Source organism: Bactrocera dorsalis, chromosome 1, assembly GCF_023373825.1.
Source record: "Bactrocera dorsalis isolate Fly_Bdor chromosome 1, ASM2337382v1, whole genome shotgun sequence".
NCBI lineage: Eukaryota > Metazoa > Arthropoda > Insecta > Diptera > Tephritidae > Bactrocera > Bactrocera dorsalis.
The window spans coordinates 76,789,306-76,813,842 of record NC_064303.1 but is presented as its reverse complement, the minus strand read 5'-3'; the positions used below and the strand labels follow the sequence as shown (position 1 = coordinate 76,813,842).

General features: G+C 41.4%; 1 protein-coding gene and 1 long non-coding RNA gene across 3 annotated transcripts in view; one reads left to right on the top strand and one right to left on the bottom strand.

Annotated features, from left to right (window-relative positions):
* The first annotated feature begins 5,016 nt into the window (after positions 1–5,016).
* LOC105222221 (PHD finger protein 14) overlaps positions 5,017–24,537 on the top strand; it is a 34,097-nt gene continuing 14,576 nt past the window's right edge. Inside the window, exon 1 of one of the 2 annotated variants that reach the window (XM_049449979.1) lies at positions 5,017–6,549. In XM_049449979.1, the coding sequence (XP_049305936.1) occupies positions 5,128–6,549 (1,422 nt within the window). In that variant the 5' untranslated portion in view covers positions 5,017–5,127. The remainder of the gene's footprint in view (positions 6,550–24,537) is intronic. The other variant, XM_049449985.1, reaches the window with a different exon arrangement.
* LOC125777083 (uncharacterized) lies at positions 10,327–19,227 on the bottom strand. Its single transcript, XR_007422092.1, has 3 exons — positions 18,553–19,227; positions 18,252–18,473; positions 10,327–10,512 (listed from the first exon to the last, which is right to left on the bottom strand). It is a non-coding gene; the product is annotated as an uncharacterized LOC125777083 (long non-coding RNA).

Sequence of the window (24,537 nt, the reverse complement as noted above, 5' to 3'; positions counted from 1 at the left end):
GTTTCCTCGTGGAGGCTGAATTTACCGACCGTAGTGCCAAAGATACCTTCTTTGCCCACCCTGGCGTTGAAGTCGCCAAGCACGATTTTGACATCGTGGCGGGGGCATCTTTCATAAGTGCGCTCCAAGCACTCATAAAAAGCATCTTTGGTCACATCGTCCTTCTCTTCCGTCGGGGCGTGGGCGCAAATCAGCGATATGTTGAAGAACCTCGCTTTGATGCGGATTGTGGCTAGACGTTCATTCTCCGGAGAGAATGATAGTACTCGGCGACGGAGTCTCTCTCCCACCACGAATCCAACACCAAACTTGCGCTCCTTTATATGGCCACTGTAGTAAATGTCACAAGGACCTACTCGTCTCCGTCCTTGTCCCGTCCATCGCATTTCTTGGACGGCGGTGATGTCAGCCTTTATCTTTACGAGGACATCTACCAGCTGGGCAGCGGCACCTTCCCAATTAAGGGACCGGACATTCCAGGTGCATGCCCTCAAATCATAGTCCTTATTTCGTTTGCCATGGTCGTCATCAAAAGGGGGGTCTCTCATCCGAGGCTGTGTTTGCTTTTTCATTGGGGGTGTTTTTTTGCGTGGCGGGTCCCAAACCCAGCACACAACCCTAAGTAGGGAATATTTCGCCTTCTCACTTTAGCTCGCCTTCAAACGGATGTTCTTAGGCTACCCAGAGGATACTTGGTCAAAGACCGGAAGTCGTGAGCTGCTTGAGTCATATGTAAAAGAATCGTTTCTGGCCACTCCCAAGTGAATGGCGATCAGAGAACTTTCCTCACTTGCGTGAACTTCTACACATGACTCCATCCTCCGGAGCAAAGAGCATATCTTCAGTAGTTGTCATAGCACATCTACATGTCGCATATATCCGAACGATATCACTATACTTTACTGATCAACCTGCCAAGTCCGATGCTCTTTCAAATGGACAAGGTTTTAATGTAATCGCACACTACGCTGATCGTGACATTCTACTAGATACCGCTGAAGTTATGGTACAAGATTATATCGTTCTTTGGCAAACCGCTCCCGCACCCCTTGACAATGGTTCGCATGAGTCGTTCATCACCAAGGCGTATGGCCAACGGCTTCGCCTTCTCAGAAAACCTTCAACCCCCACTTTACCTACGTCTTCATGGCCGCATCTTACGGAGTTGTCACTAGCCGACTGGGATCATTCCTAGCACGGACCAATGGACGTTTCAATTGAAATGGATGAAATGGACACAATTCTACTACATGGACTCCATAAGGGTGAACGGATACACCAGTGGCAATACTATATTCGGATAGGTACTGTTTGGCCAATTTACAAAGACCACCGAGCTGCAACTTTACATTCCGACATTCATTTAACTCAACTCATCCATAAGTTTCGGGAAGTCGAAAAGTTATCCTCTCCCAAATTATTCTCACCTGAGGAATTTTTGTGTGAAAAACTATATGACGATACAACCGAACGATCAGCGGTTGATTACCACATAAAACCAGCTGAGACGACAACTGACAAAATCTGCTACATGGCAAATTACACTGTGGAACATTTTTGGGATTATTGTCTGGGGGGTGAGAAATTCCAAGTCAGGGTGATGGTACTAGGTCAGTATAGTAAAACGTTCAAAGGGTTTGGCGTTCGTATGTGTCAGTTTTTTTTTATGATCAAGATAAGAAAAAAATTTAAAAGGTCATAAAAAAACTGACACATACGAACGCCAAACCCTTTGAGGGTTTTACTATACTGACCTAGTAGTAAGAAAGAAGTTTGACTAATTGGTCTGAAGGATTTAGCCAGTCAATAGTCCTGAAGATAACCTTAGCGGACCTCTTTAATTCAGGGATGTACGCCATTGAACAAGGTGTGGCCGTAGATCCAGCTCTCCTTGTTGTAAAAGCACTGCCATCCACTCCCGGAGACTTGAATTTCTCAAACGAAGCCATTCTATTTTCTGCGCTGGCCGTTAATGTCCCGTCGCTTCTTTTGATTGCTAGTAGTTGCCTCTGGCCAGTGCTTTATGCAGCCTAGCTGCTTCTGGTGTGTAGATGACATTTTCACAGAATCTTCTAAAGCTTCACTGCTTTGCAGACCTAATCTCCTTTTTATATAAGGTTAGGTGGCCCCTATATTCCTCCCAGTCCGCCTTACTTTTCGCTTTGTTAAACAGCCTCCGTAGCTTTTTCCTGATATCTGGGAATTTTCTTGACCACCAGGGACAATTGCGCCTGTCTGTGTTCGCTTTTAGGAAGCAGCTGTAATCGTACGCGTCTATGATTGACTCATTTAGCGCAGACCACCTGCACTCCATTCCTGGGCCCGTAACGCTATTGTCAGTCTGCATCTCCCTGCTCAAATTCTCAGTTAGCATATCCCGAATTGTATCCCAGTTTGTCTGCCGAGGATTACATTTAGGGGGGAGTTGTCTGACCTGGTGGTTTCACACCCGACATTCTCTATACTACTTACTACTTAGTATATACTCTAAAGGATAGTCACCTTGTGCGTTGCAGTCCATACTGCCACATTCTATGTGATGGGTGCTCGCATCATAACCTGTGTCGCAACAGCCGCAAGCTGTTCCGCCTTACTCTCGCTGGGTTGAGTAGCAACCTCATCCACCTGCATCTTTTTCCCTTCCGAGGCCGCAAGAGTCTCAACCTGTTCCGTCTTACTCTCGCTGGGTTGAGTAGTAACCTCATCCACCTGCATATTTCCCCTTTCGAGGCCGCAAAAGACGCAACCTGTTGCGCCTTACTCTCACTGGGTTGAGTAGCAACCTCATCCACCTGCATCTTTCCTGCTTCCCTGCTCCCGGTGGCCGTTGTGGGCTAGTATGGCCTCAAGACCACTGCGCTAAACCTATAGTATAGGCGGAAGCTTGTTGCTCGGACATACTTGTACGACTCGTCGTCTTTCAAGCCTTCCAACTTGAAAGCGAACTCTTGTAGCCAGATGGCGAAAGTCTCGTCTTTGCAGTCCACCTGCAACATGCCTCCTGTAAAATCCACCCCAAGAAGGACGCTGCGTATTCACTACCTCTTAATACCTCTTCCATGAGGAGGTCTTGGAGCACGGTAAGCTCCTCCGACTCCAACGTCTCCGCGGGGTAGTTTAGAGGCAGTACAGTCATGCGGATGCCTTTTACAGCATCCGCACATTTGCGCCGCCTCTCTTCCACCTAACCTTGTGCTGTTGCCCTTCAGTCTTTTAGAGCTGCGGGGCTCCTGCGGCGTAATTTGTCTACTTTTCCACTTCGCGGTTTGGACATGGATGGCCGAAGACGCTGCCATTCCACCACCTCGCCTTGCGGTCGGAGTTGCGTTGACACGGCAGCTGCTATGAGCCCCGCTGCATTGCGCGCTCCGCCACCTCAGGAGACTTACCGGAGGTGTAGCAACTACGACTTCAGGCCGGCTCCAATCATGCCCTTCCTGCGAGGGTCATCGTGCCCGCCGGGTTTGACAGCTGCTGGAAGAGGAGGCAGGTGACCTAAACTTTCGCTTATCTCCCTGACCTCCCTTACCTGCAGCTGCGCTGATTCTGCTGTCCTTCTCGTTGTCCTTGTTGTGTTGTAGTTGCTTTTGTTTTATTTAGTATTATCGCACATCATTTCATTACGACCCTTGGCTCAACGCGGTGAGCTTTCGGGTCTACTTTTCTTAAGGGCAACAAAGGTCCGCCACGCCAGAGCCCCTTGACGCGGTAAGACCACAGTTACTTCCCAATGCGATGTTGGGAAGGCTCATCCAGTCGCGTAACACCCTGGATTTGGAGGTAGCTCTTGGTCGCCGCATACAAGCAGCTTCTGCAAGTCTCCAGGAGAATTGCCAAGCAGCTTCGCTCATGAAAGTTGGAAGATGCCGAAAATGCATTAGAGTTAAGCCAAGGTCAAGATTTAGTGGTGGAGAGAGGTGCCGTGCAGTGTGAAAGCGGGAAAGGTCGAGGAGACAGCCGTTTACTTTTGAGTCATCGATTCCATTGCCTAATGTCATTATCGTGACAGAAATTCCCTTGAGTGGTTGAGGGAGTTAGGATACGTAGAAGTTAATTAGCAGCAACAAGAGGACACTACCTCGCGGAGCCCCCTGTTTAAATGTTCTCAATTTACAATTTCTACCTCGAAATAGTTCAGCTGATTGTCAACCGCTCATGTAGTTCATAGTCCACTTCTTCAAAACTGGAGAGAGCGAAGATTTTTCGATGTCCTCAAGAAGCGTTGTGTGGATAACTGTGACAAATGCTTTTGACAAGTCCAACGCTACGAGGATCGTCACAATGTGGGTTTTGATAGAACTCCACTTTGTTGGCGGGTTTCCCAGGTTACAGTACCATGTTTCTATTTTCCACAAATCGGTTTATGAAGAGTAGTCAGCGACAGGTTGAGGACCTTGGTGAGGAAGCTTATTCCCGTCGAGAATAGATGCTTTTCCATCTAATAGCTAGCGCATCTCTTCGGGTCCGAAGAGGCATGTACAAGCTTTGACAGTAGTCCAAGGCGTACTCACACCGGTGGAGAAGTTATAAAACTTCAAGTGCTTTAACCATTTTGTCCCCTTGTATTGACAGGGATCAGCATGGCGAAAGGTGTTTCTCTCGTTAGCTGAAGCAGCTGTTTCACCTTGCGGAATTCACATTCGCTGAAAATGCTCTCGGTAAATTTTATGAAACCGACCCATTTAGCTTCGTTAAGGTTACCGAAGTTGCGGTTGTTCACAGGAATAAAGCCGGGAGGTTTCTCGAACGAGATAATTATGGGCAAAATGTCTGATGTATAATTCAATTTATTCTTAAATAAATAATCCAGATTATTTGCTTTTTCCAACTACGCTATTATTAGTAGCTTTTGTTGCGAAAACTAAGTAATAAGTTATTTTGACTTGATTCGATTGATTGGAAAAACTTATACTTCTCGCACATACTAGGTAAGAAAATAAGTATGATATATTGGTGCTCGATGATAATTTCTTAATCGTGTAACATCAGGGTTAGATATATTTATTTGAACCCGGCAGCTCTATTTTAGGTGTATAAAATATGTAAGTAACTCAGCTTATTTAGTTTCTGTTTATAGATAAAATTGATTCGAATAGTTTTTCATTGCTTGATTTCGTTGAAATTAAAATGTCATTTAAACGGATAAGGCAGCCAAAAATGACAACTCAAGCTCTGTTAGATTTCGATTTAGGTGAAAGTTCTTCAGATAGTGATTTTCGTATAGAAGATCATGACAGTGACGAAGATCCTGATTCCAATGATGACGGGAATTCCTCAGAAAATAGTAGTGAAGAAAATGAAAGTGATTCAGATGATATGTATAAAGAGCATTATAGTGATAATTCTCATAAAAATATAAAACAAAATGAAAATGAAGACTGCACACATCCCGTATTTATGGGCAGTAAGGAAATGTGTAAAGTGGTACAGAAACTAGATACAAATAGATTTATTGAATCTAAATTACCCGCAAAATCAATTTGCTGTGTTTGTTTAGGTGATCGTAGTGATGACTCAAATGAAATAATTGAATGCGATGGGTGTGGGGTGTCTGTTCATGAAGGCTGCTATGGTGTGAATGACAACGTGAGTATATCAAGCACTAATTCTACATGTTCTACCGAACCTTGGTTCTGTGAAGCTTGCCGTGCTGGCGTTTTAGAACCAAATTGTGAGTTGTGTCCGAATAAAGGTGGAATATACAAAGAAACAGATGTTGGAAAATGGGTGCATCTAATTTGCGCTCTTTATGTTCCTGGTGTAGCCTTTGGAGAAGTTGATCAATTATCTTCGGTTACTTTATTCGAAATGCCTTATAGTAAGTGGGGAGCCAAGGTGTGTTCTCTCTGTGAAACTCCTCGTTTTGCACGTACGGGAGTATGTATTGGATGTGATGCTGGCATGTGCAAAACGTATTTCCATGTAACATGTGCACAAACTGCTGGATTCCTTACAGAAGCACATCACGAAGAAGCTGACGCTGCCGATCCATTTTTTGCACACTGTAAAGTGCATTCTGAAAAAGAAATGATAAAACGTCGAAAGAGAAATTACCATAATCTGAGATTAAACATGCAAGAGAAGCAAAAGGGAAAAAAACTGCAAAAATTTGATGATCCTTGCCCGGCACAATTACGTATTCAACGTAAACTTTTGAAATATCAATCAAAGTATTCGCATAGCAAACAATTGAAACCAGTTCCATGGGTACCCACACAAAAAATGTCACGTCTACTTACTACTTCTGCTTCAGCTTGCAAGAGGTTACTGGCGAAAGCGGATATAATGGCAGTTGATGTTGAACTATTAGAGCGTCAAGAAGCACAGATCGCTGCATTGACAGATATTCGTAAGAAATGGCATATAGCTCCAGCATTTAGTGTAGAATTTATTGGATACTATTTGGATAGAATTTCACGAACACATGAGCTTAAATTGCAGCTTTCAGATATGATGGAAAATAATCTGAGTCTATCGAAAGAACAGGATTTACTTCGCACTACCTATGACGTCAGGCTAGATATGAACAAGGATTTAAAATCTAGACAGGTATATATACATTATACATTTCAAAAATATAAAATTTATACTTTATTCGATTCCGTTCTCTTAAGTTAGAGTTCAGGACTTAAATTTATTGTGATGTTATGGTCAGGTATATATTAGTGTAAATAGTTTATATTTTAAGTAATATTTTTTTTTTTTTTATTTTATTAAAGCTTACATAATAAACAAATTATTATATAAACTATAGTACGCAGCACTAGCATCATAGGCTTTCGGCTGACTGGTGGGATAATAGTTGGGTTCATTAAAAGCTGAGCAGGATCATCATTGTTGATAGAGATTATATAAGCTGTCTTCCATATTGTCTTTTTAAAAAGGCAGTCCAGATTCAGGCAATATGTTTTTTTATCGGAGATGTTGGTAACAAATAGTCTATTTCTTACATATTGACAATGTTGCTTAAATGAATACTTAGAGTCTAATATTAATCCTAGGAACTTAAAACTATCTGTACAGATTAAATTTATATTATTAACGGTAAGTGTGGGTGTATTACAATGATGTTTCTTACAAATATGTAATAACTTAGATTTAGAGGAAGAAATTGACGTGCCCGAAGAACCGGACCAATGGAATTAAGGAAGTCTGATAAAATTTTACTGATTTTGAAGCGCAAATTCTAAGGCTATATCTTGCGGATATAGTAGATTGCCACGAGGAGAATTGAGGACAGAAATCGGAAAAAACGAGGGTAAACTAGTGAACTTTTGAAATAACTTAAAGTGAAAGATTCATTAGTAAGGGAATAGGCACAAATAGTGATGAGTTTATAAAAGTTCGAGTTCGATGTAATTATTTAAGTATCCGTTGATATTCCACTGAAGGATGGATAACATGGATAGAAAAATAAAGAAAAAATAATAATGTGAGGTTATGGGAATTTATTGTTCCATCAACGAGGGTGACGGAGATGAAAGGGAGGAGGAAGTTGGATAGGTGTTATGAGCAAGAGGGGAGATGGCAAAAGATGCCAGGGGAGATAAGGTGTGTGAGGAGGGCGATGAGATGTGGGAAAGTGGAGAGAAAGATGGGGAAGGGGGAAGAATCCAAGGATGGAGGGTATAGAAGAGGGGAGTTCTTTGAAGTTTCTGGAAGTTCTATGTGATGCAATGGATTGTTGGTGGAGGATGAATCGTTGTTAGTTTTTGTTGTTGTTGCGTTATTATTGAGGTTAGAGTTTTTTGATATTGAAGTATTATCTTTGTTATTAGGATTTTTTGAATTTGTATTTATATCACTGTTAGTTTGCATTTTTGCCACGTTGGCGAAGGAGGAGGGGGATGGGGTGGAAGGAAGTTGATTTTTATACATGGTAATGGCGTCACGCATGGTGCATTTGTGTATAGTTTTAATTTTTAATATTTCTTTCGATTGAATAAATTTAGGGCAAGCATTTGAGGACGAGGGGTGTTCACCTGCGCAGTTAGCGCAGTAAACTCTGGTGCAATCAGAAGGAGGAGAGTGGTTAGGAGGAAGGTTGCAAATGACACAGGAAGGAGTTTTTACGCAGTGTTTAGCGGTGTGTCCTAATAGCTGACAAGTTTTGCAGCGCGTAGGATTAGGGTAGTACGGACGGACATCAAGGGTTCTCCAGACTACATCAATTCTGTTAGGAAGTGTATATTTATTGAATGTTAATAATACGGCACCAGTAGGTACACGAACGACTTTAACTATTTTGTTAAACTTGTGTACTGCAGAGACACCTTGTTCCTTGAGACCTTCAATTATTTCATCGTCGCTAAGTTGGCAAATAAAGGGGGCATAAATTGTGCCCTTGACTGAGTTAAGGGTGCTGTGAAGAGCAACATCAACAGCACCTGCACCGGGTAGATTCTTAGTAGAAAGGAATTTATCAGCAATTTTTTGATTTTTTACAAGGAGGAGTAGGCTGCCATCGCGAAGTGACGAGACGTTGTTAATATCTTTACTGATAGATTGAATACCTTTATAAGTCGCGAAGCAGGAGATGGTTGTGATAGGTTTACTGGCATCCCGCGACTTAATAACCAGGTATTTGGGGTCATCCTTCTTTGTAATGGGGAGTTCCGGAAATGGGTCCAACGTTGTTTGTTCAGGCTTTTTTCTTTTAGTCTTCTGGGCTGAGGATAATAGGGCAAACCTATTATCACCCAGATTGTTGGCCCCAGGGGGCATTGTGAAAATATTACTTTTTATATATGCAAAAGTTTATAAATGTATTAACAATAAGAAATAAATACAGCGAGAAATTAACAGTAAAAAAGTTATTTGTGCACAACTGTAAAGTAGCGTTATAACACAGACACCACTAGAATGACCGCGAGAGAAAAAGAAAAATGCGACCGTACGGTTTGACAACTCGGTTGCGACTATTTTAACTAATAAAGAGTATATATTTTTAACGAATAATATCGAGTTGGAAGTCCTTGGAGGAATAAAAATCAGTTCGGTTCACTACTTACTTTACTTTCCTTGGATCGGCAGTTTCTGTTCATGACCGTTGTGGCGATAAAGAATTCAATATGTCAAAAGCTGATGTTGAATTTGAATTTATCTCTGTAGGATTTCAATCCATATTGTATTTTTTATTAAAAAAAATGTTACTTGATTTTATAGGCATCGTATTAAAATTAAATAAAAAGGTATTGTTTAAAATTGGTATGTACGAATAGAGGAAGTAATCCGATCAACCATGGATCTAATATTCCGTTATAAAAAAATATGAACATGATTTAAATTTAACTAAAAAATAGTTTAGTACTGTATTTAGCGAGCACTCACCTTTTCGCTCACCACCAATTTCCCGTAGCTCAAAAAATAAAAAAATGGATTGGTTTGTGCACGCGTGTTTGATTAGGGTTTTAATTTAAAATTCACCGCTGTTTATGGTAATTTTGGGGACGGTATATACCCCAATAAGGTTTTAATAAATAATTTAAAATTCACAAAGTTAGGGATGATATGTTTTCGAGCACGGTATCTGCCCAATAGGGTTTGATGAAAGAAAAACCGGAAACTCCTCGAAAAATTGAAAATTGATGATATCGGCGGCGTGGGGAATGCGCGAAAGATGTACCGATCGTTTTGGATGTCGGTAATCAACTGAACTGCATCTCCTCGTCGGGTCCCTTTTCGCTTTGGTAAGGGGGCGGTGCCATGGTTGTTGGTTGGTGTACTTGTATGTGGGTGTCAATATGGGTTCCCGTGAATAGTGTGGATGATAACTGGTGATGTGATGAGTGATCTGAAGGATGCGTGTCAGTGTTGATATGTGGAGTTGATGTGGTGTGTGTGTGTGGATGCTTGGGGGAGGATGCTCATTTATACATCCTGGCCCCCCCTAGCCGAGTACTTAGCCTAGTAGCCTCTGAAGTTGTTGCAGTGTTGCAACAACGTTGCTGAGGCCTGTTGTACGGCGGGCTTGCGGTATAGGGTGGCGCCTCCGGTTCGGGGTTGCATGACGATGACGCCAAAATCGAGACTCCTCCAATGATAATGCCGGCCTTCGCGGTTGCGGTCGCGGGGGTCGACGGCTGGCAGTGCGACTGCGAGGGGCATGATGCCGCCCGACGTCGGGTTCGGCTGTGCGGTGCAGCATCGTGTGATGGCGCCGCATGCATACCTGGCACTGGTACCCGGTCGTGTATTCGCGCGTGATATGGGTAGGCGCCAGGCAATTCAGGCAATGGCCGTGAGCCTGTGCGATCTGCTGGCGTTGCAAGGGTGTCATCCCCTTGAAGATGCCACAGTGTGGCAACCGATGTCGTCGTCGACACAGCACGCATTGACGCTGTGGCTGCTCTGGAGCTATTGCTTGCGCGGAGCCGATGGAGATTCTCGGGGAGGTGCGGCAGCGATGGTTGTGCGCGGCGCTGCTACTGAGGTAGCTCTAGGGCGCGGAACCGTGACGGCGGAACGCGCAGTGGGCGTAGGCACAATTGGCATCTCGGCATCCATATGGATCTGTTAAGAAAATAGTATTTTTAATTATCATATATGTATATTTGTGTATATAATCATATGGCCGGTGGTGCCAAGTAAGGTGGTGTGAGTGAGTCGTCATATGGAGCGACTTTGTTTTGTTTTTGTCTTTTGTTAGTGTTTATTACTAGTTGATAATTTTTCATTTCTCATTTATTCTGTCTCTTTGTTTATTGATTACGATTACGTTATTTTCGGTTTACTTTTTGGTTTTATCCGCGGTTGGCAAAAAGCATAGCTTAACGAGCGGCCTGGTTAGCGTTCCCGTTTGTGTACGGAGATCGACTACGCGAATATGACCGTCGGAGCCGTAGTAGAGCTTCTCTATGCGGCCAAGCCGCCATTCGGTAGGGGGGAGACAATCGTCATTGATTAATACACAATCTCCAAGCTTAGGCGCGTTTTCTGTGATTTTCCATCGGTACCTTCTGTGGAGGTTCTTTAAATAATCATTTTTCCATCGACGACTGAAGTCATGATGGAGAATTTTAATTCTTTCCCAACGATTTAATAAGGAAAGCGACTCCACGCCTGGCTCAGGTGTGGCTAGAATGGGCGCTCCTTTAAGAAAATGCCCTGGCGTAAGGGCAGTAAAGTCTGAGGGATCTTGCGAGAGTGCAGCGAGGGGCCGTGAGTTAAGAACGGCTTCAATTCTAGTTAAGAGTGTCGTGAATTCTTCATAATTAAATTTATGGTTGCCAGCTATCTTTTTAAAATGAGATTTGAAGCTTTTTACAGCTGACTCCCATAAGCCGCCCATATGAGGGGCGCTGGGGGGTATAAACTGCCAATTGATTCCTTGAGGAGCGTATTTTTGGACAACGTCAGGTGAGACTTGTTTTGTGAAGTCCATAAACTGTCCTTCGGTAGCTCTTTGAGCTCCGATAAAGGTTTTACCTTTATCGCTCATGATTTTTGATGGAAAGCCTCGTCGTCCGACGAAACGAGCAAAAGCCGCAAGAAAAGCCTCCGTCGTCAGATTCGTACATAGCTCAAGGTGTACTGCTTTTGTCGTGTAACAAACAAAAACAGCCACATAGCCTTTCATGAGGGTAGGAGACCTTAGCATGGATGTCTTTATCATAAAAGGCCAAGCAAAATCTACACCTGTAGTGGTGAAAGGCAGAGCAAAATTGCAGCGTTCAGGTGGAAGTGCTGTCATAATCTGCGATCGCATTTTCTGCTTATGCATAGTGCAGATTTTGCACATGAAAATGCACTTCTTTATTTGGGGCTTCGGTCGGGGTATGTGCAGCTCTTGGCGGACCATATGTTGCATGAGACGATGTTCGGCATGGAGCATTAGTATAACTAATAAATAAAGTGGCAAACGGACACCTCTCTTTTATGACTATAGGGAGCCGTCCATTGTACGTTAGGCTTGAATTAGCAAGCAGACCATTCGCTCGTAGCAGACCCTTCGTGTCTAGAAATGGATTTAGAACTAAGAGTGAGCTCTTTTTATCAATAGGCTTCGATTCTCTTAGTACTTCTATGTCGCGGCTGAAGTAGCGCTTTTGAGTTGATGCGATAAGAGCGACCTTTGCTTTTTGTAAGTCTTGGTGCGTCAATTTATCGCAATGGAAATAAGTTCCTCCTTTAACTTTAAGTTTAAGCCGCTCTAAAAACTTGAGCATATAGGAAACTACCCGGAGGGCTCGGGGGAACGATGAAAATCGTTCAAGGATGTCAGTGTCATCCAGTGTTGCATGATAAGTGTCAATTTTTCGACTTTCTGGGGCAAGTATGTTGCGCATGGGCGATTGTGCCAAGAATCGGGAGATTTAACCATCGGGGGCCATTCAAGCAGAGGGTGGAGGTGGCGAGATGCAGAGGTTTGCATCCTCTTGTACCTAGATCAGCAGGAATGTCAGCACTGGCTACGTGACGCCAAGTGGCTGATCCTACTAGGTCAAGTATTTCAGATGTTCGGTTAGAAATATAAGTTTTCCACGCATGTGGTGGTTTTTCTAACCAGGCTAGAACTATCTCGGAATCGGACCATAAATATAATCTTTATTTCGCCATATTTAAGTGGGTCTGCACCATTGAAGCTAGCTTTGCTAGTAGTAGAGCGCCACAGAGTTCAAGTCGTGGGAGACTTAGCGTTTTTAGAGGCGCAAGTTGTTGAGATGTAACATAGAATGATGCCTTTTGTGGCAATATACGCAATTGAATTTGCTTTCGCAAGTATTGAGATTGTGTGATTGGGACAAGCAGTTTGTACAGAGTCTTTTTGACCTGACAAAGTTGTTCCTTTCATTGAAATTCAATTTTTTAAATTTCTCGCAAGCTTTTAACTTATGCCCTCCAGTACATAGTTCGCATGACGTGAATTTATTTTGTTCAGATGTGAACGATTGTGTTTTGAAAAAGCTTCTGTTTAAATGATTGTTGCTTCCGTTTTTAGTTCTGACTACTTTTTTGTCTACCCTTTCCGCAATTTCGTATTGGGTAGTTAAAAAATCTTTCATCTGCTGCCACGTTGGGCATTTTCTTCTTGATGAGAACGATTGCTCCCACAAAAGTAACGATTTTTCTGGTAATGCGGCGGTACATATGTTTACCAGAATAGGATCCCAATTGTGAGTGGAAATATTTTGTGTCGATAGAACCGACAAACAATTTGAAACAGTGGATTCTAGTTTGATGAATTCTTCACTGGTTTCTCTTTGAATTTTAAGCAAGTTCATAAGTATCGTTATTTGCTTGTCAACTAATATTCTCTCATTTTCATATCTTTGTCTTAAAGCTTCCCAAGGTAAATTAAAATTATCGCCATTCAATGCGAACTGCTTGACTATTACGCCTGCTTGACCTTTAGTTTTGTATCGGAGGTGATACAATTTTTGCGCTTGTTATTATTTTGGATGGTTTATGTACACGGCTGTAAACAAGTCCCGGAAGGACGGCCATTGTTCATAACCTCCATGAAATATTTCCGTATCACACACTGAATGCCTGAACTTGCCTCTTGCCTGTGGGGAGTAGATGAAATTGACTTAATAAGTTTTAATTGATCTGATATCATTGCTTTTGTGTCTTCATAGCGGTCTAAGCAATTTTCGTATTTGGCGTAAGCCGAAGATTTGAAATATTCAGGTAGATCTGAATCATCAGTTTCTACTATTGCGTCGTATGCAGCTTGGAGGCGTGTCCAAAAATTGTCAATAGATTTATTTTTAATTTCTAGTACCGATTCAGAGTTGTCCTGAATCGGTGAAGCTGCAAATCGAGTGCAGTATTTAATTAAGCTGTCACTCTCAGAAGTGATTTTAATATACGAAATGTCTTTCCCCTTTTTTTGCTTTGTAGCACCTTGCTTCGAGCGTGTAGCTTCTGCAGGTGTACATGGACTTTTGTCATCCGTAATCATTTTTGGAATTCTTAAGAATTCTTCTTTAGATTCTTTTGAATCTATGCTCATTCAGAAAATTTGAATTAATAAAATACGAGTATACGAGTATATGCATATACGAGTATATGCATATACGAGTATACGAGTACGAAGCAATCCCTCTCTCAGCTTAATAAGCTGAAGCGGCATTGTCCGTTTAATGTGCAAGTGACTCCCTCTCCAGCCTAATATTCTGAAGGGGTATTGTAGAATGTAGAATGATATTTGAGGTTCTGCACCGCGACCTAGGGTCTATTGTGCCCTCCCCTATATCACATGACCTCCCAGAGCCCCAGCAGCCTGAATAATTCCAGTAGTTTGCCGGGTGCCAGTGAGGTGATGTGATCCCTGCTGATGTATACTGAATCCAGGGCCTTGAGCGTTTTTCCACAGATTGCTGAGCAATCTAGGATTAAGTGTGCTGGTGTTTCCAGCTCCAAGTCGCAGAACCGGCAGGCAGCACAGGAGACCATGCCCATGTTGGACAGGTGCTTCCTGAGCTTACAGTGCCCTGTGTAGACTGCGGCGAGGAGACGGAGTTTCTCACGGGGTAGGTTCATTAATTCTTTGAACCTGGAGAGGTTGTATCCTCCTAGGAGCAGCCTGGCGTGATGCATACTTGCTGCCTGCTGCCAGTACCGCTTCCTCTCCTCTCTCTCCTCCGTGCGGAGCAGCTCCTTAAGAGTGTGGGGTCCTACTGCTATATATGGCTCTGGTCCCCACATCTTGGACGCTGCCGCCTTGCGCGCCAGTTCGTCGGCCTTCTCATTTCCTTCCACTCCCTTGTGCCCTGGTACCCAAATTAGGTGCACCCGGTTGCGCAAGGACAGGCGGTTTAGCCTTTCTACACATTCCTCGACTAAAAGCGATTTGGTCTCGAACGACAGGATCGCTTTTAGTGCCGCTTGACTATCACTGAGAATAGCTATGCGCTGCTTGCGATAGTTGCGGCTGAGGTTACCTTCGGCGCACTGACTGATGGCAAAAACTTCAGCCTGGAAGATGCTCGGGATGGACATCTTAGTATGTGGACCCACTATGCCTGCCCCAATGCCTTCCAGTGTTTTTGAGCCATCAGTGTACCATTGAGTGGTACTGTCCTCCAACAGCCTTTCCAGAGTGGAGTCCTTCCACTCCGTTTTGCTGCCTAGAGTTACTGTGAAGTTCTTCTTAAAGCTTATTTTCTTTGATGTGCCATATCTTGGGAGGAGGGCTAGCGGTGTGCTTTCCGCTAAAGCATCCATCTGTTTAGAGGACACTATCTTCCCTCTTCCACAGCCTTCTGCTTACATTAGTAGCATGGTGTGTTTAGCTGCTAGCTTGATCACCTCATGCAGCGGTGTGAGCTCTAGTATGACTTCCAGTGCCACCGTGGGGCATGTGCGCATTGCCCCCGTAGCACAGACACAGGCAAGTCTCTGCAGCTTTGTTAGTCTCTGAATCACAGAGGACTGTGCTACTTTGTTAGCCCAGGCAACCGCTCCATAGATGATGATAGGCCTTACTATCATAGTATACGGCCATCTGATGATGTTAGGCTTGCATCCCCATGACCTGCCGGCCAGGTGTCTACATATCTTGAGTGCTCTAGTTGCTTTGGACAACGTTAAGTCCAAATGCCTGCTCCATCTCAATGTTGAGTCTAAGGTAATGCCAAGGTATTTGCCCCCAATTGTTAGGGACCTCAGGCCCGGAAGAGACCTCCGCCTAGTGAATGGGACCACGGTGGTTTTTGCTGGGTTGATGTTTAGTCCTACCGTGGTGCACCATCCTTTCGCCAGGTTTAGGCCCCTTTGAACAATGTCACAGAGAGTGTTCTCAAATCTGCCTCTTGCCATTAAGACAATGTCGTCCGCGTATCCCTGACAGCGGATTCCATTGCTGGTGAGCAGTTCGAGTAGTTCGTCTACTATCAGGCTCCATAGCAAAGGGGACAGTACTCCGCCCTGTGGGCAGCCCCTCGTGGTGCCAAGACGTATCTTACTATTCCCTACCGATGTTTCTGCAACCCTCGTGCGCAGAAGGGTTTCTATCCATCTGCGTATCGTGGGGTTGACGTTCCTTCTCTCGAGTGCCTTGATCACGCTAGTGTGGGACGCGTTATCAAAGGCACCTTCAATATCAAGGAAGGCGCAGATCGCAACCTCGCCATTGTCCAGCGAATCCCGTAGCTCAGACGTGAGTTGGTACAGAGCAGTGTTCGTTGATCTACCCGCTCTGTACGCATGTTGTCTGGCATGTAGGGGTGCGATCCTTAGCACTTCCGATCTAATGTGATTGTCTAGAACTTTTTCCATCCCTTTCAGCATAAAGGATGTGAGACTTATAGGCCGAAACGATTTGGCTAACGAGTAGTCTCTCTTCCCTATCTTGGGGGTGAAAATTACTTTTGCTGTTCTCCACGGTTCAGGGATGTACGACAACGCCAGGCTGTCTCTCATCAGCCCTAGCAGGTGTGGAAGGAGGATATCCATACCCTGCTGCAAGAGGGCCGGGAAGACGCCGTCCACTCCCGGTGACTTGTAGCTCGAAAAGGAGGCCAGTGCCCACCTGACCGAGTCTGCAGTGAACAGGTTCCTCGCAGTCAGCTAGTCTGAGCGGTCCGGCCTATGTGTGACCGAGGTTGGAATTAGGTCCGCTTGAATTGTCCCCGGGAAGTGCGTTTGTAGGAGTGTATCTTCCCTCTCCTCCGCGCTTGTCATATAAGTCCCGTCTTGTCTTTTTAGGGATAATACTGTGTCCGTCTTACCCTTCGACAACGCCTTGTGCAGTCTTGCTGCCTCAGGGGTCGAGGAGACGCTATCACAGAATTTCCTGAAACTGTTTGACTTGGCAAGCCTAATCTCCTTGTTGTAGACTGTTAGGTGCCGTTTGTAGTCCTCCCAGCTGCCTGTGCGCTTGGCTTTGTTGAATAGCCTGCGCACTATAAGTCTGAGGGCTGAGAGTTTACTGGACCACCAGGTGCAGCTTTGTTTACTGGTGGTTGTTCTCACTGGACAGGCACAATGATAGGCGTCCACAATGGATCGGTTTATGGCACTCAGTCTGCACTCCAGTCCATCTGCGGTTAACCTACCATCCGCCTGCCCCACTACGCTTATGCTTATAACGGGTGATTTTTTTGAGGTTAGGATTTTCATGCATTAGTATTTGACAGATCACGTGGGATTTCAGACATGGTGTCAAAGAGAAAGATGCTCAGTATGCTTTGACATTTCATCATGAATAGACTTACTAACGAGCAACGCTTGCAAATCATTGAATTTTATTACCAAAATCAGTGTTCGGTTCGAAATGTGAAAATCCGCTTTTTTATCGACAAATTTTGTTCAGCGATGAGGCTCATTTCTGATTGAATGGCTACGTAAATAAGCAAAATTGCCGCATTTGGGGTGAAGAGCAACCAGAAGCCGTTCAAGAACTGCCCATGCATCCCGAAAAATGCACTGTTTGATGTGGTTTGTACGCTGGTGGAATCATTGGACCGTATTTTTTCAAAGATGCTGTTGGACGCAACGTTACGGTGAATGGCGATCGCTATCGTTCGATGCTAACAAACTTTTTGTTGCCAAAAATGGAAGAACTGAACTTGGTTGACATGTGGTTTCAACAAGATGGCGCTACATGCCACACAGCTCGCGATTCTATGGCCATTTTGAGGGAAAACTTCGGACAACAATTCATCTCAAGAAATGGACCCGTAAGTTGGTCACCAAGATCATGCGATTTAACGCCTTTAGACTATTTTTTGTGGGGCTACGTCAAGTCTAAAGTCTACAGAAATAAGCCAGCAACTATTCCAGCTTTGGAAGACAACATTTCCGAAGAAATTCGGGCTATTCCGGCCGAAATGCTCGAAAAAGTTGCCCAAAATTGGACTTTCCGAATGGACCACCTAAGACGCAGCCGCGGTCAACATTTAAATGAAATTATCTTCAAAAAGTAAATGTCATGAACCAATCTAACGTTTCAAATAAAGAACCGATGAGATTTTGCAAATTTTATGCGTTTTTTTTTAAAAAAAAGTTATCAAGCTCTTAAAAAATCACCCTTTATTATTGCTTAAAACTTCTTTGAAAGTACCCCAGTTCGTATTTCGCGGGGTACGAGTCGGAGGTCTGTCCCCGACTGCCACCCCCAGAACGAAACGGATGATCCTGTGATCTGACAGTGAGGGCTCTGTTGACACCCGCCACTATGAGATCAGCCCGGTCATGGGTGTTGTCCAGGACCTCCATGCGAACGCTAGTTACAAAGGTGGGCTCACACCCTACATTCTCTATACTAATACTATTACTAAGTATGAACTCAAGAAGTGACTCACCCCTCACGTTGCAGTCCGTGCTACCCCATTCCGTGTGATGCGCATTGGCATCGCATCCTATGGTCAAGGGAAGATTGTTGGCCCTGCAATACTCCACCAGACTGAGTATCGATGGGGGGGGTGCTGTGGCTGTCTCTCCCGGGACGTACGCGGATGCGAGGACGAAGTCCGACCCTTCCCTGTCCTTCACCTGCACCGCCACCAGATCTTGCGTTAGAAACTCTGAAATACAGAAAAAGTCTATATCGGCTCTAACGACTACACAGGAACGGGGTCTCTCGCTGGAGAGATCCCAGATTACCTTGCTATTTCTCGTGTTGAGGCCTCTTACCTCTCCTCTGAAAACCCAGGGTTCCTGGATTAGAAGGATGCTCAGGTTATCCGAGATGAACCTCTTCACGATGGCTGCCGAGGCCGCCGATGCGTGATGCAGGTTCACCTGAGCCACTTCCATGCCGGTTCCAGAGCTTATAGTACTGGCTCTATCAGACACAGGTCTTCGTCCACGATTGCTGTAATAATTTCCAATTATCCCTCTCACAGTTAACAAGCTGAAGCGGTATTGCTAGAATAATTGTGTGTATTTCTATACACGAAGTTAAGTTTAAAAAGGTAAGGAATACGAATTTATTTAGTTAATTATATACATATGTGTATATGTATATGTATACTGTGGATACATGTACATATGTATATTATTTACCGAATTGGCTTCTATCGGTACTTGAATTTTCCGCCGGTTTAGAGCCTTTACTAACCGTTTTTATTAAACGGGTTTAATTATTATCGGTTCTATGATTATGACCGTTCGTGCACGTTACATACATATATATACAGTGGCGGACAAAAGTCTACATACACCCCCTGTTTTCTTCGATGTGAGAGTTCAAAAACTTTTTAGAAAAATGTGTTGATACAGTTTTATTCTAATCTTCTTTCTAATAACAACAAACTTAAAAAATCCATTAATTAATATAAAACTACAAATTTATGGAATAAAAACTCAAATATTGTGTTGACAAAAGTCTACATACAGTACAAAAATATCTTAGTTCAGGGCGAAAAACTGTAAAAAATGCTAGTTATTAAGACGTTTTAGTATTTAGTTGGGTCCCCATTGGTATCTATAACTGCTTGAAGACGCCGTGGCATTGATTCTGCTAAATTTGTCAACGCTGCAAATGTAATGCTTTTCCAAGGTCCCAATATGCGCTCTTAGAGTAGAGCAGAGCTAGAAATTTGGTTCTTTCTAATTCTACGCTCCAAAATCTCCCATACATGTTCAATAATATTCATATTTGGACTTTGAGGTGGTGTATTTAATTCACTTGGAGTATAATAATGCAACCAATCCTTGACAATTTGCGCCGCATGCATCGGATCGTTATCTTGTTGAAATATCCAACCGGAACCGAGCCCTAAATTATCCACCAAAGGCTTCAAATTATGTTGCAACAGAGACTTATACTTATAACCGTCCATTTCACCTTCAATAAAGTTCGAATTTCTAACTCCAGAGGCCGCAACAACTCCCCAAACCATTACGCTGCCGCCACCGAGCGTCACAATTGATACTACGTTCTTCGGTTCAAGCGTGGCGTTAGTTTTCCATCAAATTTTAGCACTTTCATCACTACCAAAAAGAGGGAATTTAGAATCATCTGTAAATGAAACTTTTTTCCAAAAATCCATTTCCTTTTCTTTGTGTTTTTTGGCGAACTTTAAACGAATTTTCCGATTTTTTCAGAAATAAAAGGTTTCTTCCGTGGTGTTCTACTGTGGAATCCGTTATCGTTTAGAGTTTTTTTTTATTGTTCTTGGTTGGATACTCATTTGTGACGTACTCGCTATGCGTTCGGCTATATTTGGAGCATTTACTTTTGGATTTTGGTCTACTTCGTTGAGAATCAGGCTGACGTATCTACGAGATTGTTTTTTTGGGGGTCCACTGCGCGGTTAATTTTCGTTGGAACCATTATTTTTAAAGTTTTTTAGAATTGTCTGTACTGTTGCTCGACTCAAGTTTAAAATTTTAGAAATTTCACCATATGATTTTTTTTCTTTTCTTTCTTTTATCACCAAATTTCTTACATCAATTGATATTTCATTTCGCGGAGCCATTATAGCTATTTAAGTGTTTAAACCACAACTAAATTCAATAAATATCAAACAATAAACATATTGAAATAAAAGAAAAAGGCTAACGTTACCTTACTGTTAATAGAACAATGTACAAAGTATGAGATTTGAACTGTATGTAGACTTTTGTCAAAGCAATTTTTGAGTTTTTCTTCCATAAATTTGTTGTTTTATGTTAAATAATGGTTTTTTTTTTAGTTAATTGCTATTATAATAAATATTAGAATAAAACTGTATAAATACATTTTTCTAAAAACTTTTTGTACTCTCACATCGAAGAAAACAGGGGGTGTATGTAGACTTTTGTCCGCCACTGTACATTTAATAATAAAATCAAAAGTGGATTGGATAAACTCACTCTGATTTCCCTCAGGGATTTTGGGGGTTAAATTAAGGAGTTGTGTGCGCTTCCTTGGTGGTGTTTCTCTCCTACGCCAGCGTTCCGATTTGTATTTTATTCATTGTTGTGTTGATTTCTTGTTACTTTTTTCACGTTTTTGTTTGTTTGTATTTAATATTTAATTTGTAATTGGTGTAAGCCAAAATGTACCTATCGTTTTGGATGACGATAATCAACTGAACTGCATCTCCTCGTCGGTTTCCTTTTTCGCTTTGGTAAAGGGGCGGTGTCATGGTTGTTGGTTGGTGTACTTGTGCGTGGGTGTCAATATGGGTTGCTCTCGTGAATAGTGTAGATGGTAAGTGGTGATGTGATGAGTGTGGTGAAGGATGCGTGTCAGTGTTGATATGTGGAGTTGATGTGGTGTGCTAATGTGGTGTGTGTGTGTGGATGCTCGGGGGAGGATGCTCATTTATACAAGTACTTTGTAGACTCTTTATCGTCTAGTACAGATGCACATCTTCTAGGTATAGACCTAATTGGGCTACTGAAAGTGTACTGTGAAACATAATACCAGACCTTCAACGCTGCTCTCAGAGTTCTGCCTTTTATTCGGCTTAATATAAGTGATTTTTACAAACTGAATAAGATTTCATCTATGCCGTTTTCTCAGCATTGACACCTTTCGGGATAATGTGCCAAAGATATTTTACTCCACAAGTCATCTTCTTACTGTTCCTGAAACATTTTTTGCACATAGTTTTTATTGATTGGCTGCAGCGGAGTTAAACGGATCGCCATCGATAATCTTACAATATTTTGATCGACTTCCGCAGTAATTTTTGGTGGTCGGGATATTTTTTCAACCCTTTTTCAGAAGTTTTAACACAAATTTTTGGGACATATTCAATATGTTTGCAACTTTGATTTGAATGTGACTCATTCCTTGCAAATTTTGAATTCCTCCTTTGAACAATATTTTGCTCGACCAATTTTTCTACATAAATTCGTAATTGATACAAATACGCATTCTACTGATCTAATTAAGTTAATATAACAACTTATTAAATGCACCTACATATGTATATAGTTTTAGGTGTATGTTGCCGAGTTAATAATACAGAAACCAAACTTCTTTGCTTAGTTCTATACTTTCGCAATAGGGTTAAAAATAATAAGACGAGCTTATTCGCTTGGGTCTATTTTTCAACTGTCACAGGTCTTTATTTTTCTAACTGTGCTGCTTAGATTCTAATTTGTATGTGCGCGCAGGCACTTATACATGTGTTTATCTTATACTTACATACATACACACATCTGCATGCATGCCAGAAGAATTTGCCTGGTCAGCAGAAATGTGTAAGTAAATTTGATTCGTTTCAAGATAGAGTTCGTGTATGAAGTCTATCTTGAAATGAATATTGCTTATTCATTATTTATTTTTAGGGAGTGTATGTCAATATGTGACTCCTCCACCCCTAGATTCAATGGCCTCCATTGAATTCTGCCAAGTTTTCTTTATTACTAGTGATTATAAAGCTTGCTTATGATTGTAAAATTATAGTTATAATTTTGAGCTTGACATGGGACCAATTATTTTTCTTGTGTTTTCCTCATTTGAAACAGGTTGAATTTGTAGCTCTACATTTAAATTCGTATTTTTATTTCTCTTATATACTATATATTTTATCAATATTCCTATTGCTAATAATAATATTATTAATATGCTTATGGCATAATTTACATTTTTATGTATTTTTAGTTCTTCCAATTTGTTAATACTTTTTTCTTGGTTTATTATTATCTCTGAGAAATGTATTACTTTTTCAAACTGTAATGCATCAGTTTCTTTTTCAGGGACAATATATCTTTCTTCTACAATAACTTTTTGATTTTGGAATGATTTATTTTTTATCTCAACTTTACAATTATAAAAATTTATTAATGCCTTTCCTTCGAGTACAATTTCTCTAATGTCACAATTTTGTTTCATTTCTATTTTATATGCATTTTTATTCAGGATAGTGTCGTCTTCGATATCTTTGATCATTGTGTAATTGTTATATTCGTATTTACATTGGTTAGACGAACACACGTTAATTTCTTTTAAGTTTTTTAAATGTGCTCCTTCTGTATATTTATATATTTTCTTTCCTAGTATAATAGCATATTTCTGTTCTCCTATCATTTCAAAATGATGCCTATTGGGTAATGGCGTTATTAGTATTAGATCTGCTTTAACGTGTGTAATTGGTATTTTTATAGCTAAAAGTAGTGCGTCATCTTTATGCGAAAGGAGTCCTATCTCTACGTGTTTTAATTTAAAAATGTCAATATTGAATCTTTCAATTTCTTCTGCTGATAATATACTAGGGTGTAATACATTATGCTTTGCTGAAGCTATGTTTTCTTGAATTTGTTCAATCTTACTTTCTAAGTGTTTAAGTTTAAGCATCTGATCAGTATAAAGCATGTGTTTTATAATTTTTTCGTTTGATTTATTTATTTTTTCAAAGGTGTTTAGTATTTCTGTCCTGTCGTCTCCTATGGTTCTTTTTAATGTATTAATGGATTTATTGAAGTTGTCATTTATATATATTTGTTGATTTACCGCTCCTATTATCTTATAATTGTTTTTCTCTATTGTTTTTAAATGTTGTAGTATGTTTTCCCTATCTTCATTGTCCATGGTTCCGAAGAGCCATTTGTATGTAGTCCCTACAATATTAAATAGTCCTCTGCGTTTTCTGTTATTTCCTATAGGCATTAATGTGTTGATTTTTGTTATATTGGTTGAAATTATTTTCTAAGTTATTTTAAATTTTATTTATAATCTGCTTAAATTCTTTGGGGTGTATTATATGGATTACCGTTGCGGTTTGATTCACTATCTCTATCTCTCTCATTCTTATTTTAGCGTATCCCGATTGGTTTTCAAGTTTGTTTATTTGTAGAAGTTCATTGATTGCCGTTATTATCGTTAAAAGTATCGTAATTTTCGCCATATTAATCCTGAAATTTAAATTTTCGTTTAACTTGGGTCTTGTATGCTTTTTTAAATTTTGAATCTTTAGATATTAAGTGATTTCCCTCTTCTTTAAAATTGTCTACTCCCTTGTGTCTTGGTTGCGTTTTGTTAACTCTATGATTCTTTATATATTTATTCTGAAAATCTTGTATGTTTACCCTGTTTTGTTTTTTATTGATATTATTTATTATATTTTCTTTTTGCTTTTGTAATTTTTCCGCGAGTTTGTTTTGTTTTTGTTCGGAAAGTAAGTTATTTATGAAATCAATTGGCAACTTTTTTGTGTATAATGTATGATATTATTATAAGCAGTTATTGCTTTGAATACTTTCTCTTTCAGATTATCATTGTTATTTACATCAGCATTAAAAAGTCTTAAGTGTTCATTCAAAGTTAAGTGTAATCTTTCAAGTGGTGATGTGATGAGTGTGGTGAAGGATGCGTGTCAGTGTTGATATGTGGAGTTGATGTGGTGTGCTAACGTGGTGTGTGTGTGTGGATGCTCGGGGGAGGATGCTCATTTATACAAGTACTTTGTAGACTCTTTATCGTCTAGTACAGATGCACATCTTCTAGGTATAGACCTAATTAGGCTACTGAAAGTGTACTGTGAAACATAATACCAGACCTTCAACGCTGCTCTCAGAGTTCTGCCTTTTATTCGGCTTAATATAAGTGATTTTTACAAACTGAATAAGATTTCATCTATGCCGTTTTCTCAGCATTGACACCTTTCGGGATAATGTGCCAAAGATATTTTACTCCACAAGTCATCTTCT